Genomic DNA, 16951 nt, shown 5'->3' on the forward strand with positions numbered 1-16951 from the left:
ATGGAAATTCGCTGACTTTTTGGGACCATTTGGAAATTCGCTGCTTTTTGGAACCATTTGGAAATTCGCTGACTATTTGGAACCATTTGGAAATTCGCTGACTATTTGGAACCATTTGAAAATTCGCTGCTTTTTGGAACCATTTGAAAATTCGCTGACTTTTTGGAACCATTTGGAAATTCGCTGCTTTTTGGAACCATTTGGAAATTCGCTGCTTTTTGGAACCATTTGGAAATTCGCTGACTTTTTGAAATCATTTGGAAATTCGCTGACTTTTTGAAATCATTTGGAAATTCGCTAACTTTTTGGAACCATTTGGAAATTTGCTGACTATTTGGAACCATTTGAAAATTCGCTGCTTTTTGGAACCTATGGAAATTCGCTGACTTTTTGGAACCATTTGGAAATTCGCTGCTTTTTGGAACCATTTGGAAATTCGCTGCTTTTTGGAACCATTTGGAAATTCGCTGCTTTTTGGAACCATTTGGAAATTCGCTGACTTTTTGGAACCATTTGGAAATTCGCTGACTATTTGGAACCATTTGAAAATTCGCTGCTTTTTGGAACCTATGGAAATTCGCTGACTTTTTGGAACCATTTGGAAATTCGCTGCTTTTTGGAACCTATGGAAATTCGCTGCTTTTTGGAACCTATGGAAATTCGCTGACTTTTTGGGACCATTTGGAAATTCGCTGCTTTTTGGAACCATTTGGAAATTCGCTGACTTTTTGGAACCATTTGGAAATTCGCTAACTTTTTGGAACCATTTGGAAATTCGCTGACTATTTGGAACCATTTGAAAATTCGCTGCTTTTTGGAACCTATGGAAATTCGCTGACTTTTTGGAACCATTTGGAAATTCGCTGCTTTTTGGAACCATTTGGAAATTCGCTGCTTTTTGGAACCATTTGGAAATTCGCTGCTTTTTGGAACCATTTGGAAATTCGCTGACTTTTTGGAACCATTTGGAAATTCGCTGACTATTTGGAACCATTTGAAAATTCGCTGCTTTTTGGAACCTATGGAAATTCGCTGACTTTTTGGAACCATTTGGAAATTCGCTGCTTTTTGGAACCTATGGAAATTCGCTGCTTTTTGGGACCATTTGGAAATTCGCTGCTTTTTGGAACCATTTGGAAATTCGCTGACTTTTTGGAACCATTTGGAAATTCGCTAACTTTTTGGAACCATTTGGAAATTCGCTGACTATTTGGAACCATTTGAAAATTCGCTGCTTTTTGGAACCTATGGAAATTCGCTGACTTTTTGGAACCATTTGGAAATTCGCTGCTTTTTGGAACCATTTGGAAATTCGCTGCTTTTTGGAACCATTTGGAAATTCGCTGCTTTTTGGAACCATTTGGAAATTCGCTGACTTTTTGGAACCATTTGGAAATTCGCTGACTATTTGGAACCATTTGAAAATTCGCTGCTTTTTGGAACCTATGGAAATTCGCTGACTTTTTGGAACCATTTGGAAATTCGCTGCTTTTTGGAACCTATGGAAATTCGCTGCTTTTTGGAACCTATGGAAATTCGCTGACTTTTTGGGACCATTTGGAAATTCGCTGCTTTTTGGAACCATTTGGAAATTCGCTGACTATTTGGAACCATTTGGAAATTCGCTGACTATTTGGAACCATTTGAAAATTCGCTGCTTTTTGGAACCATTTGAAAATTCGCTGACTTTTTGGAACCATTTGGAAATTCGCTGCTTTTTGGAACCATTTGGAAATTCGCTGCTTTTTGGAACCATTTGGAAATTCGCTGCTTTTTGGAACCATTTGGAAATTAGCTGACTTTTTGAAACCATTTGGAAATTCGCTGACTTTTTGAAACCATTTGGAAATTCGCTGACTTTTTGAAACCATTTGGAAATTCGCTGACTTTTTGGAACCATTTGGAAATTCGCTGACTATTTGGAACCATTTGAAAATTCGCTGCTTTTTGGAACCTATGGAAATTCGCTGACTTTTTGGAACCATTTGGAAATTCGCTGACTTTTTGGAACTATTTGAAAATTCGCTGCTTTTTGGAACCTATGGAAATTCGCTGCTTTTTGGAACCATTTGGAAATTCGCTGACTTTTTGGAACCATTTGGAAATTCGCTAACTTTTTGGAACCATTTGGAAATTCGCTGACTTTTTGAAATCATTTGGAAATTCGCTGACTTTTTGAAATCATTTGGAAATTCGCTAACTTTTTGGAACCATTTGGAAATTTGCTGACTATTTGGAACCATTTGAAAATTCGCTGCTTTTTGGAACCTATGGAAATTCGCTGACTTTTTGGAACCATTTGGAAATTCGCTGCTTTTTGGAACCATTTGGAAATTCGCTGCTTTTTGGAACCATTTGGAAATTCGCTGCTTTTTGGAACCATTTGGAAATTCGCTGACTTTTTGGAACCATTTGGAAATTCGCTGACTATTTGGAACCATTTGAAAATTCGCTGCTTTTTGGAACCTATGGAAATTCGCTGACTTTTTGGAACCATTTGGAAATTCGCTGCTTTTTGGAACCTATGGAAATTCGCTGCTTTTTGGAACCTATGGAAATTCGCTGACTTTTTGGGACCATTTGGAAATTCGCTGCTTTTTGGAACCATTTGGAAATTCGCTGACTATTTGGAACCATTTGGAAATTCGCTGACTATTTGGAACCATTTGAAAATTCGCTGCTTTTTGGAACCATTTGAAAATTCGCTGACTTTTTGGAACCATTTGGAAATTCGCTGCTTTTTGGAACCATTTGGAAATTCGCTGCTTTTTGGAACCATTTGGAAATTCGCTGCTTTTTGGAACCATTTGGAAATTAGCTGACTTTTTGAAACCATTTGGAAATTCGCTGACTTTTTGAAACCATTTGGAAATTCGCTGACTTTTTGAAACCATTTGGAAATTCGCTGACTTTTTGGAACCATTTGGAAATTCGCTGACTATTTGGAACCATTTGAAAATTCGCTGCTTTTTGGAACCTATGGAAATTCGCTGACTTTTTGGAACCATTTGGAAATTCGCTGACTTTTTGGAACTATTTGAAAATTCGCTGCTTTTTGGAACCTATGGAAATTCGCTGCTTTTTGGAACCATTTGGAAATTCGCTGACTTTTTGGAACCATTTGGAAATTCGCTAACTTTTTGGAACCATTTGGAAATTCGCTGACTTTTTGAAATCATTTGGAAATTCGCTGACTTTTTGAAATCATTTGGAAATTCGCTAACTTTTTGGAACCATTTGGAAATTTGCTGACTATTTGGAACCATTTGAAAATTCGCTGCTTTTTGGAACCTATGGAAATTCGCTGACTTTTTGGAACCATTTGGAAATTCGCTGCTTTTTGGAACCATTTGGAAATTCGCTGCTTTTTGGAACCATTTGGAAATTCGCTGACTTTTTGGAACCATTTGGAAATTCGCTGACTATTTGGAACCATTTGAAAATTCGCTGCTTTTTGGAACCTATGGAAATTCGCTGACTTTTTGGAACCATTTGGAAATTCGCTGCTTTTTGGAACCTATGGAAATTCGCTGCTTTTTGGAACCTATGGAAATTCGCTGACTTTTTGGGACCATTTGGAAATTCGCTGCTTTTTGGAACCATTTGGAAATTCGCTGACTTTTTGGAACCATTTGGAAATTCGCTAACTTTTTGGAACCATTTGGAAATTCGCTGACTATTTGGAACCATTTGAAAATTCGCTGCTTTTTGGAACCTATGGAAATTCGCTGACTTTTTGGAACCATTTGGAAATTCGCTGCTTTTTGGAACCATTTGGAAATTCGCTGCTTTTTGGAACCATTTGGAAATTCGCTGCTTTTTGGAACCATTTGGAAATTCGCTGACTTTTTGGAACCATTTGGAAATTCGCTGACTATTTGGAACCATTTGAAAATTCGCTGCTTTTTGGAACCTATGGAAATTCGCTGACTTTTTGGAACCATTTGGAAATTCGCTGCTTTTTGGAACCTATGGAAATTCGCTGCTTTTTGGGACCATTTGGAAATTCGCTGCTTTTTGGAACCATTTGGAAATTCGCTGACTTTTTGGAACCATTTGGAAATTCGCTAACTTTTTGGAACCATTTGGAAATTCGCTGACTATTTGGAACCATTTGAAAATTCGCTGCTTTTTGGAACCTATGGAAATTCGCTGACTTTTTGGAACCATTTGGAAATTCGCTGCTTTTTGGAACCATTTGGAAATTCGCTGCTTTTTGGAACCATTTGGAAATTCGCTGACTATTTGGAACCATTTGAAAATTCGCTGCTTTTTGGAACCTATGGAAATTCGCTGACTTTTTGGAACCATTTGGAAATTCGCTGCTTTTTGGAACCTATGGAAATTCGCTGCTTTTTGGAACCTATGGAAATTCGCTGACTTTTTGGGACCATTTCGAAATTCGCTGCTTTTTGGAACCATTTGGAAATTCGCTGACTTTTTGGAACCATTTGGAAATTCGCTGACTTTTTGGAACCATTTGGAAATTCACTGACTTTTTGGAACCATTTGGAAATTCACTGACTTTTTGGAACCATTTGGAAATTCGCTGACTTTTTGAAACCATTTGGAAATTCGCTGACTTTTTGGAACCATTTGGAAATTCGCTGACTATTTGGAACCATTTGGAAATTCGCTGACTATTTGGAACCATTTGAAAATTCGCTGCTTTTTGGAACCTATGGAAATTCGCTGACTTTTTGGAACCATTTGGAAATTCGCTGCTTTTTGGAACCATTTGGAAATTCGCTGCTTTTTGGAACCATTTGGAAATTCGCTGACTTTTTGGAACCATTTGGAAATTCACTGACTTTTTGGAACCATTTGGAAATTCACTGACTTTTTGGAACCATTTGGAAATTCGCTGACTTTTTGAAACCATTTGGAAATTCGCTGACTTTTTGGAACCATTTGGAAATTCACTGACTTTTTGGAACCATTTGGAAATTCGCTGACTTTTTGAAACCATTTGGAAATTCGCTGACTTTTTGAAACCATTTGGAAATTCGCTGACTTTTTGAAACCATTTGGAAATTCGCTGACTTTTTGGAACCATTTGGAAATTCGCTGACTTTTTGAAACCATTTGGAAATTCGCTGACTTTTTGGAACCATTTGGAAATTCGCTGACTATTTGGAACCATTTGAAAATTCGCTGCTTTTTGGAACCTATGGAAATTCGCTGACTTTTTGGAACCATTTGGAAATTCGCTGCTTTTTGGAACCATTTGGAAATTCGCTGACTTTTTGGAACCATTTGGAAATTCGCTGACTTTTTGGAACCATTTGGAAATTCGCTGACTTTTTGGAACCATTTGGAAATTCACTGACTTTTTGGAACCATTTGGAAATTCGCTGACTTTTTGAAACCATTTGGAAATTCGCTGACTTTTTGGAACCATTTGGAAATTCGCTGACTATTTGGAACCATTTGAAAATTCGCTGCTTTTTGGAACCTATGGAAATTCGCTGACTTTTTGGAACCATTTGGAAATTCGCTGCTTTTTGGAACCATTTGGAAATTCACTGCTTTTTGGAACCATTTGGAAATTCGCTGACTTTTTGGAACCATTTGGAAATTCGCTGACTTTTTGGAACCATTTGGAAATTCGCTGACTTTTTGGAACCATTTGGAAATTCACTGACTTTTTATAACCATTTGGAAATTAGCTGACGTTTCCAGATAGTGTACGAACTCTATTAGCGTGTCTTGGCTAATCCTAATGCGGATAAAACTGTCATTAACTATAATGAAAAAAGTCCGAAAGCTGTTTATTTCCCTGAAAATCGTTCCGATCCAGGTGTTGACTGAGGTAAAATCTCTGTCCCGCCACGTTCCGCAGGATGGAATAAACATTTTCCAGAATAGCAAACGGATGCAATTAGACATTAGACACGGTTGATGGCCAACGCACACGTGCCCCAATACACACTTTCCCGAATCCTCCTCGGCCGTTCCAAATCACCCTCACCCCGTAGAAGATGCCTTTTGGAATCCTGGCTCGATAAGGATATTATTATAATAATAGACCGTTATAAAACGGAAAAAGGACCTAGAATGGCGCTTTAAGGAGCTCATCTGTGGATAACAGCTCTCTTAAGATTTAATTCAAATCTTGCTTATAAAGATACATTATGATGATTAAAATATTCGAGATAACCAAAAGAGTTCCGAGGTGGAAAAAGACAGTGGCTTTAAAAACCATTAACGGCCTGGACAATTATAACTGAAAAAAATACTTTTTATCATTGCATAAATGTAAAATAGCCAAATTTGACTATTTTGACGAACATTCCGCCTAAAGTTGCCAGAATTTGGGCTAATTTGGCGATAAAATGATTGGGATATTTTTCAATGATTTTTACGTAGTTTGGATTTGTCTACTGGTAAAGCGGAAGCTACTCCGTGAAAAGGATCATTGTTTGGAAGATAGAACCGATGGTGATTTAGAATAAACGTAACAAAAAGTTAAATACGCAGTCTCCACCAGACCAACTTTTTTGTTAATTTTGAAAATATATTTTACGTGTTTTAACTGTTTTTGTAATATTTTTACCACATATATAACCAATAAACATTTAAGTAATACTATCAAACTAGTCATTTTTAACCTTTTAAATGCAATATCTCCCATCTAGCCATTATTGGTTATTATTAGCAGGGTGACCACTGAAAAACACCAAAAAATTTATAGGAATATAGGAAATTCAACAGTCGATTTATAGGAGAATATAGTATTTTCTTAAAAAAAAAAACAGAAACATATAGGAGTATTATCTTTGATAATATAGTAACATATAGGAAAATTTGCATAAATAAAATTTAAATTTGTGTTAATATAAAAGAAACTATTTAAGCAGACTACGATATTCTTAATTCCGTTCAGTGCAGTTCTTTAGAGAAGCAGTTTACATTTTATCAAAGGGATTTACTACATGAAGCGCCATCTGTATTACAAAAAGCGAACTAGGCACGCGGGAAATTCGTAAAAACTGCGTGAAATACAAAATATCTAATTATAGGAAAATATAGGAAAAATGGTTAAATTAAAGGAAAATATAGGAAAAATGGTTAAATTATAGGAAAATAAAGGAAAGCATTGAAATATAGGAAAAATGGTTAAATTATAGGAAAATATAGGAAAAATGGTTAAATTATAGGAAAATATAGGAAAAATGTAGGGGTGTGCGAGTCCTGTTTTTTGGGTTTCGAGTCGAGTCCCGAGTCTTGTAAAATTGGACTTGCGAGTCTTCGAGTCCAATTTTTCAATACTCGTTCGAGCCTTCGAGTCCATAGGAAGTTGATTTTAATTCTTTCGAGTCCAATGCGAGTCCAAATTTTCTGAGCGAGTCCAATTCGAGCCCTAAAATTTATACTAACCATTTGAAATCAGAAGAAAATATTTTTTAAATGATTATTGTTTATGTCCTTCTCCTTCTGGTGGTAAAATTTCCTCTTGAAATGGCTTTTGTTTTTTAATTTTACTCATTTTTTGGAAATTATTTTTATTAAATAACCGAAAAAACTAATGACTAAAGTTAAAACTTTAAAGTAACTTAAATCTAAAATTAACCAATGGCCACCCCGCCTCAACTCTACTCTAGAAAATACTAAAAACTTTGAAAGTAAAAGTAAAACTAATCGGGTGGGATTTGACAACCAAACAATGAGTCAAGAATATTAAGGGAAACCACGGCCAACTACGATCGTGCGTAACTTTGATTGCGCATCGAAGTTGGCCGTGTGGAAGAAAACTATTGCCACGCCGTTTGCGTAATATTTGGAAGCAAAGCAAGCTACTAGAAATGAGGCTCGCCTTCATAGAAAAAGACTCGACGGGAAATAGAGGACTCGCCGGGTATTTATTAATATTCTCGAGTCCACCCGAGTAATTTTTGAGTCTTGGCGAAGGACTCGGGTACCCGATCGAGTACTGGAAATATGATTTTCGAGTCCCGAGTCCGAGTACCCGACTCGGACTCGAAACCGAGTACTCGCAATTTTCGAGTACTCGCACAGCCCTAGAAAAATGGTTAAATTATAGGAAAATATAGGAAAAATGGTTAAATTATAGGAAAATATAGGAAAAATGGTTAAATTATAGGAAAATATAGGAAAAATGGTTAAATTATAGGAAAATAAAGGAAAGCATTGAAATATAGGAAAAATGGTTAAATTATAGGAAAATAAAGGAAAGCATTGAAATATAGGAAAAATGGTTAAATTATAGGAAAATAAAGGAAAGCATTGAAATATAGGAAAAATTATAAAATAAAGGAAGAATGGTCACCCTGTATATAATTAGCCAATAATAACCACTGGCTAGAAGTTTTCTTAAAAATGTGGCTTTTTAGGAACACTGATTAACCAAATGAACCATTTAGTTCAACATTCAATGTCACCTAAAATCTTCAAAAGCGTCAATAATTTCAAAATTATAGACTTTTTAAATGATTATTTAAAAACAGCACATTTCCCGCCTAAGGTGACGAATGATGAAATTAAAATAATTACAACTGCCTGTTTTTTAAGGCATTAAAAGTCGCTGGATGACCCGGGCTTAGGATGGTGCCTAGCTGATTAGCTTATTATTTCATATATCCATCAATTCTTGTTATACAAATTCTTAAAATTAGCCAACATTTTGGGCGCATTCTCAAATTCCGTGGCAACCATGCTTTCCCGTTTTATTTAAAGATCAAGGTCATTTTAAAAAAAGTTCGATTTAAATTGTATTTACGTACGAACGTATTTATCTAGCAATTTCATTTTTAATTAATAATTAAATTTAATGAAAATTTCAACTATAATTTAAATTACCACTTCACTCAAATTAATCAATTTGTCCAGAAAAACAGGCATAAGACACCAAAAGAATAAAAATAAAATCCGATTTAAATCAAACAAATCAATTTTTAAAAAAATTTAAAATTTTAAAGTAGCTTAAAGTTACTTTATTATTAAAAACAAATCTTTATTTTTCAATCTCTAAACGGTTCACTGCACCCATTAGCGCCAATGACCTCCATCCCACAAATTACCCTAAATTATACTAATTAATTGGAAATTCCCAGATGTCTCTGGCTTTCAACGCGGTTTTCACTTAATTAACAGTAATCTATTCGGGTCTAGTTCAAACGCCCAATCCATCGAAATCATAAAAATCGACATTGGATGTGATTTAGTGATACGTAAAAATTTACTTATTTATAAACAGTACTATCCTCGATGTTACAGTTTGGGAAACACCAAATATTCTCGAATCAGAATAAGATTGAAATGTTTCAAAAGATTTAATAAGCTCTAAAATTATTCGTATTAAATTTATTTAATTTAAAAAACGATTGTTACTTCAACACTTTTCACTAACTAGATTCTATTATTTCGTTAGTAGCCAAAGTCTTTCGAAGATATTCAGTTTCGAGCTTAGTCAATTTGGGCAATTTCGATCTTATGCAGATTCGAGACTATTCCATTTTGGACTCTTCGTTCAGTTTCTAGACTGTTACTTTATTAACCGAATTCTTTCGAGGATATTCAGATTCGAGACAAATAATAATAATAATAATAATCAGCTAGGCTAATACCCAAGGCACCACCCTAGGCCTAAGTCATCAAGCGACTTTTGAAGCCTTCAGTTTCTAGTTTAATCAATTGGTTACCAAATCCCGAAAGTGTTTGGATTCGAGAATACTCATTTTCGAGACTATTAAGGTGATCGTTAGAGACACATATATACTTCAGACATAATTTTTTTATACTCCCCCGTTTTTTCTTATCGTTAACGCTAAGTTCTTCTGAACAAAAACAAAGTGATTTTTTACGTAAGGCTACAAGATAGCCCGACTAATAATCTTTCCTATCCTAACGGCCACTCCATAACCGAGCAAAATGGTGTCACTGTTGTCACACGATACTAAAAATTACTTTTACATTTTGAAATTTCCGTCAAACTTTAAACTCGTCACATAAATAACAACAATAAAAACTTCATTTTTAATGTAATTAAATAATGTTACGGTTTATGGTGCTTTTATAATATCAAGATGGCGTTTTTCAGTATTTATAACGTAATTAATAATAATAATAATCAGCTATGCTAATACCCAAGGCACCACTTTAGGCCTTAGTCATCAAGCGACTTTTAACGCCATTAATTCAGGTGGCCGGGGAGGAGCCTTTTTTGCGTTACATAATTTGTGAACTTAAAATCGCCATCAAACTAGACAGATACGCACAATTACATTCCAAGTACTCGAATTAGAAACAAATTTATCCACTTTTTACAGATTTGCCACAATATTTTCAGATGAAAATTGCTTGGGTTGTCCCTGAACATCTATGAAGATTTACTTGGAATTTTTTTACATTATATTTAACTTTAATCAGAATTTAATTAATTCAAATCAACTAATAGTTTAGTTCCGGCATAAGTGGCATAATTACCCTAAGTATGTCAGTAAGATAAATTTTACAATGATACCTTGTTTAACGGAAATGACTTCACTTTTTCCAGTGACGAAATTTACGTCACATTATTCGGGGACGAAATTGGCGGGAACATTACAAAGACCACATAGGGTACAAGGACGGAATTCGCGAGTCCTACGTTTCTTTGGTCCGTGTAGAACAAGCTCTCATTGATGAATTTCTATGGGAAAGGCCCTAATTGGCACACTTGGGGTAATTATGCCAGTTATGGTTCAGGTAATGTTTTAACTAAAAGAAGTTTTATTGCAACCTTTAAAAATTAGAAGAAAAATGTGCCTAAAAAGTCACGGAAAGGTCAGGGAATTATTAGAATTTGTAAAAGGTCAGGGAAATGACGGGGAATTAGATTTGCTCTTGACACTTTTTGAAGGTAATTTTACTCTAGATCTGTGACAAATTCATTGATTATCATTTATTTCCTTGAAAGTTTGGCTAATTTTTTCAACATTGCAATAACCTTTTTAATGAACTATAAGTACATTTAAATTTATTAACTTCTGATAAAAGTAAAATATAAAATAAATTTTGGCCTAAAAAAAGTCAGGGAAATTCTCTTAAAAATTGTCAGGGAAAACAGGGAATAGTCAGGGAATATCAATCTGAAAATTCCGTGGCAACCCTGGAAACTAAACAGAATTTCTCTCAAAGGTACAGTAAAATTATCATTAAAAATCCCAGATAAATTACCTTTATACAACTACGTAAAATTGGCCGACTTTTTAAGCCTATTTTAAAATGACGAAACTTTTCCTTGATTTCCCTGACATGTGACGGCTTTTATAAAGTAAGCCGCAATTGGAAACAATCGTGTTCCAGTAAATGTATTCATAATATATTCGAGAAAAACTTGAATCGAGTCCAAATAAATCACTTTTTCAAAAGACGTAGAAACAGAAAAACCCAACAGAGAGAGAGATTGAAGGATGATTACAGGAATTATGATCGCTTAGAAGTGCCACGAGGAAGTCCCGCTTAAATCACGTGACGCGACGCTGAAGCAACACCCGTACAATATCAAATTAATGATTTCACGGATATCTAGACAGTAAATAAACTCGTGGATTTGATAAAATTAGCAAAGAAAGCTATCGCTGTAGCTTTGTTTAGGTTCTTAACCTTAAAACCCTAATTTTAGCGAAACGCGAGTTCGTTGGTACCTTATCAGTTAAAGTATAGGAGAAATATGATACATGATAATCAATAGAAATGCTATTTAATTATGAAGAGTTTAAAGTTGCATAAATGGTTTCTGACGCGTGTTCGCGGACGATTATTCGATTTGAAAATATACAACCCTTAAACCAAGTTCAAACAAAACTCGAAATTCTCCGCTGTTACTAGATATCACACACTACAAAGCCCCTTCTCAAACAAGTTTAAAAATAAAACATCCCTACCTTAATAAAATTCCTTCCACTACTAAAACAATCCGTTCCTTCAATGAAAAAAGCGCTTAACGTATGCCACGATGCACAGACGACGCGTTAAGTGGGTCACCCAGTTACCTTCTAACAGCGAGTGATGGTCGGCGGCAAAACGCTAACGAATAACGAGGTCAATGCTCGTCGCGAGTCCCGCTACAGTCAACGGCGGATGAAAGCGTCCAATTCTCCCCGAAGCCGCCGATGTGAACGAAGCGGACCCTCAACTCCGCGCCAGATGACGGAAACTGATACTGCGAGAAAAAACACTCGCGTTCCAGTCTGTCAGTTTTTTCCCAGTACGAGATAGAGATAAACGGCCTATCGTTTTATCGTCACTAATATTTCGACAACTGTGTCTGTTCGGCCAACTATTTCGAGTCGGGGGAGTCTTTCGAATGAATGCGGACCGACGATTATCACGCGTTACCTCGCGATTTTTCCAACGGTACGGGCGCCGCGATTAAAGGTTGTGTTTTTTCCCTTTACGGTCTAATACAACGATGCCACGTGGCGGATTCGTCGTACTAGCTGTATTTTACCCAACAAAAAATAAACGCGAAGGTTACTGCTATATTTCACACCATTTGACGCGTTTATAGAGAATGGCAGACATGTTGAAAGTTTCGCACGATAATTGCGTAAAAGAGAGATAACAATGAACATTTTTCATATTGGTTTGGCGCCAAGAATATACTATGGAGGAATTATACGGAGAGCTATCATAGTGGCTGGAAGCACGGCTAATTCATAAAACCGTGATGGCGCTGGTAGTTTGCCGTCTGCTCATCAAATTTACGCGATAACAATGATTGCCCCCTGGATTAAGAGAAGGCCTAGAAATGCGCAGGTGTTGAATTTTTGAAACTGTCAAAATCAAAGTTTTAGTTTTATGCCTCTGTTGGCCGAAAGATGGCCCTAGATCTTTCCATTTTGACGTCATCAAGTCAGGCTGACAGCGAAAGATCGGCTGCTATTGCTTAAGGGCATTGGCTTATGCGGGAATATTTAAAATTTCCGCCTTAATCGTCTCGATATAAAGGTTTGAAATCGCGCCATCTACTGAGTGTTTCGCGAGCGTGTAAAAAATGTTTGCCGCCCCCTGTAGAAAAACAATTTCTAGGCCTTCTCTTAATCCAGGGGGCAATGGCGATTACGTTGTTTTTTGAAAATTATCTTATATCAGAAGTATATAATATACATCGTACGAGAGAATATATACATCTCCCTATAATGCTAAGGCCTTTGGCCGACACCATAAGTTGGTTCTAAAAAAAAATGCTAAGGCCAAATACGTCCTAAGAATTTACTGAACAATTATATTGTAAAGATGTATTTTACAAAAGAAAATAGGCAGGTTAAAGGGACACAGAATCGTCTGTAATATTCGGGACAAATTTTAGTTAGCTCCTCCCATCAGAGTGACTCAGGCATACATTCCTCCTTTCTGAAAACACATGATTAGTTAGTTCCTAAAAAATCAAACGATTCTGTGGCCCTTCAATACACCCCTCGAAAACGTGTAGGGGAAACATAGGGGGGAATAGTACAGGCGGTATAGTTCGCGATTATGGGGGAAATTAACCCCATTGAAAAGTGTCTCAGACTTAATTTCAATGGGGGAAATTAACCCCCATTGAAAAGTGTCTCTGACTTTCTTTCAACAATTATTTCTACTAAATATTTAAAATCGTCGTTTCAAGTTATCGATTTTTCGAATTTAATTTTTTTTAGATATCTTGTTTTGGAACTAAGGTAGCCCTATAATATAACATAATATGCGCATAAAATGTGTTTTAGGAAATAAAAGATGGTTTGAATTTTTATAACAACCCACACTTGATCATAAGAGACTCTAGGATCAGTGGCGCTTCCAGAATTTTTGTGGAGGGGGGGGGGACGATTAGTCCCAAAACATTTTGCAGTAGAGGAGCGCCGCTTTGGCAAAAAACGTTTTATGAAGGCTTTGGTCATGCTTATTTTCTTCCTTGCCTCCTGCCCCTCCCCCCCCCATATGCGCCACTGACTAGGATTAATGGTTTACTTATGAAAAAAGTACTACGTTACTTACTTTTAAAAGTAATTCTTCAGATAAACAACAGCGGTACTCTATATAACAGGCAACTACTGCGCATATTTCATGCACTGCACATGCAAAAAAATATTCAAAACATTCATTACAATGTGCAAAAATTATGACTGTGTCAAAAACAACAAATAAAATCAAACAAATCAGGGTTGTTGATTTTTGTTTAAAATGATAAAATAAATTATTTTTTTTACATCTAATTTTTTTCATTGAAATTAAAAATTTAATTTTATAGATTTAAATAGAATTTGTTTAATTTAAATTTTTTTTGCCTCTTTGTTGACAAAATTTGCTGATGGGGATAAAACTAAAATTTAAATAAACCTTAGTTAAATTTAATATTTCACGAAATTTAATTTGGCCTTGTTACAGAAATTACTTTAATACATTTAAGTATAATAGCAATTATAATGTTTTTTTTAATTTAATTTAAATCATTTTTTTTAAATCGGGCAACCCTGGTTAAAATTTTAAAATGAAAAAAAAATGTGCTTCAAATATACATCTGCGACAAAACTTGGAAGGCAATGAAAATATTACTAACGCTACCCTCTTTCATTGTATACAAATTAAATTAAAGATTTTGTAATAAGATAATAATATGCTAAAAGAACGGTTCTTTATATAAATTCAGCTACGCTTGCCGAACTTGTTTTTATGTTGCTCTTACGTCACGATGTGAAAATCCGAGGTTTCTCGCGCCCTAAGCGCGCGCTTGTAAATAGTAATTTTACCAAAGTTAAAGTTGTGACGTAGTAGCTACATTCAAACAAGAAGGCCACGTTAATTTATAAAAACCCCAATTATTAGTGTTAAAATAAAAATTGTCAATAGGAAGGATTATTTAATTCAAAATGCGTGAATCTCGATAATATCGCACATTTTTTGGTCATGTGTAATTATTCATACTGATAATAAAATCGAATCATACGGGCTTAGCAATATTTATCTGCCTTTGTCTTAGCCAATAAGATAATTCCTACTGAACCAGCGCACCTATTTATACCATGTAACCGTTGAAGTTATTCAAATAAATTTCTTTTAAGATCTATTATGTGATAATAGAAAAGCAAATTGTCTCCCAACATTTATGATTTTAGAAGTACGGTTCATAATTAACAGAATTTTGGGCATCATACCCAAAATAATATTGCGTATGTCAAGGAACCTGTATTTTGACAAATTACTATTACAAAGTTTATGCTCACCAAATCAACTTTTTTTCCACTTGTCTTCACACCACGGTTTCGTAGTTCTTGACGTAAATCGTCTTTAGACAAAGTTTTATAATCCTTATGTCCAGCATTTTGTTTACTCTTATTTGTCTTCACACCCATATCGGTTACCTCTCATTAATCTGCCAAAATGAGAAATTGATCAAACCTGAGTTGTAACAATGCACTTAAGACCAAAGCTTAACAAACAATATTGCCAATTTTCATTCTTTGACTTAATGTATTTGATTTTTAATTTCAATTTATTTTATATTTCAATTTTAAATGCCTCTCTCATTGATTTCTAGGACTCGAACAAGTATTATTAAAGGTTTACCAAAGTTCCGGAACTTACCATTTTAATTAGCTAAGCATTTCTTCCATAATACAAATCGTCAGCAATATAGGTTCAAATACATCTGGAATACAAGTAACAGCTTCTAGATCAGTACCCTAAAATGAAATAAAAAGGTAATCCTAAATAACAATTTCACTAATACACATTAACAACACATATATGCTGAGTGTTACAATAAGATATATTAGCTTTAAACCAAATACCACGAAATTAAATTATTGTTTAACAGTATTTAAAACGATGTTTATTGGTATTGTTTTAAAACATTTTTGGGAGAATCCGATTCAATCAGTCAAAACACCTCATATTCGCATTACCAAGTACATAGCAACTAAAAATTACAAACTAGAACAATTTCCAAATTTATAGGAAGCTTTGTAATAGCATCTTATTTCTTAAGATCAGTAACATCCAAGGTGTTCTAGAATGGTGCAACTTTTATTTTTGGGGTACTAAACGAAATTCTAATTTTTTTTGTCAAGAAAATAAGAAATAATTTTGCTATCTCCATTAGAATCAACTTGGTCCATTTCAGTGGAAATTTTTATATTAGAAACTATCTAGGGACCTAAAATTGAAAAATATAGCATCAGTTTACAATTATTCAAGAGATTTACAGGGTTGGGAAGGGTTGACTACGGGACACAACTAAAAATACATCATCAAACCCATGTAACGTCTGTTTATAATCGCAAAAGAACATATTGGAGGCTTGTCCTTAACTGTTTACACATTTACACCCAAACTACAAGTGTAAGACCTCCCTTGAGGCTCAAACATAACAACAACACTATAGCCAGGCATTGGATGTAGAAACTATTAATTGATAGAAAATAGAACAAAGGCTTATCACATGAAAACCAAGCTAAATTGGCAACTTTAAATCGAATGAATATAACAATTAAAAACAGAAGAAAGGCAAAAATAAAAATGAACGTTTCATTATTACCTTTCAATGTAAAATCCCTATCAAAGTTGAAATAGAATCAAAACTCAATCACGGAAATTCAGCAACGATTAGTACATATCTCCAAAGCCAAGGCCCCTTGAAATCGGCTTCGCCTCTCACTCCAACTGTCAACAAGCGCTGCCGAGCTAAGTTGGCCGTACGCCGAGTCAGCGGCACTCAGCAGCCTTGGAAATAAGGTTTTTTTTAAAACTGGTCCTTATGACCAGTGACCCCCTAGCATATGAATTATTAAACTGGTCCCTATGACCAGTGACCCCCTAGCCTATGAATTATTAAACTGGTCTTATATAAAATGTTCTAATGTCATTTATAAGCCTAAAAAAACCTATACTACATGTTAAGAAGTTAAATTATGTTGGTAACATTAACTTTACACGTATTCACAATAGTTAACTTTATTTTATGAGT

At 35.0% G+C, this 16951-nt stretch overlaps 1 protein-coding gene across 1 annotated transcript in view; it reads right to left on the reverse strand.

The window, feature by feature from the left end:
• LOC149939305 (vacuole membrane protein 1-like) overlaps window positions 1-16664 on the reverse strand; it is a 37810-nt gene extending 21146 nt beyond the window's left edge. Inside the window, exons 1-3 of the mRNA XM_090180188.1 lie at window positions 16523-16664; window positions 15571-15668; window positions 15210-15358 (exon numbers count right to left, since the gene is read on the reverse strand). Of these exons, the coding sequence (XP_090036314.1) occupies window positions 15210-15338 (129 nt within the window). The 5' untranslated portion in view covers window positions 15339-15358; window positions 15571-15668; window positions 16523-16664. The remainder of the gene's footprint in view (window positions 1-15209; window positions 15359-15570; window positions 15669-16522) is intronic.
• Window positions 16665-16951: the final 287 nt, after the last annotated feature.

This window comes from Leiobunum rupestre, chromosome 6 (assembly GCF_980474605.1).
Source record: "Leiobunum rupestre chromosome 6, qqLeiRupe1.1.hap1, whole genome shotgun sequence".
NCBI classification, from domain to species: Eukaryota; Metazoa; Arthropoda; class Arachnida; order Opiliones; family Sclerosomatidae; genus Leiobunum; species Leiobunum rupestre.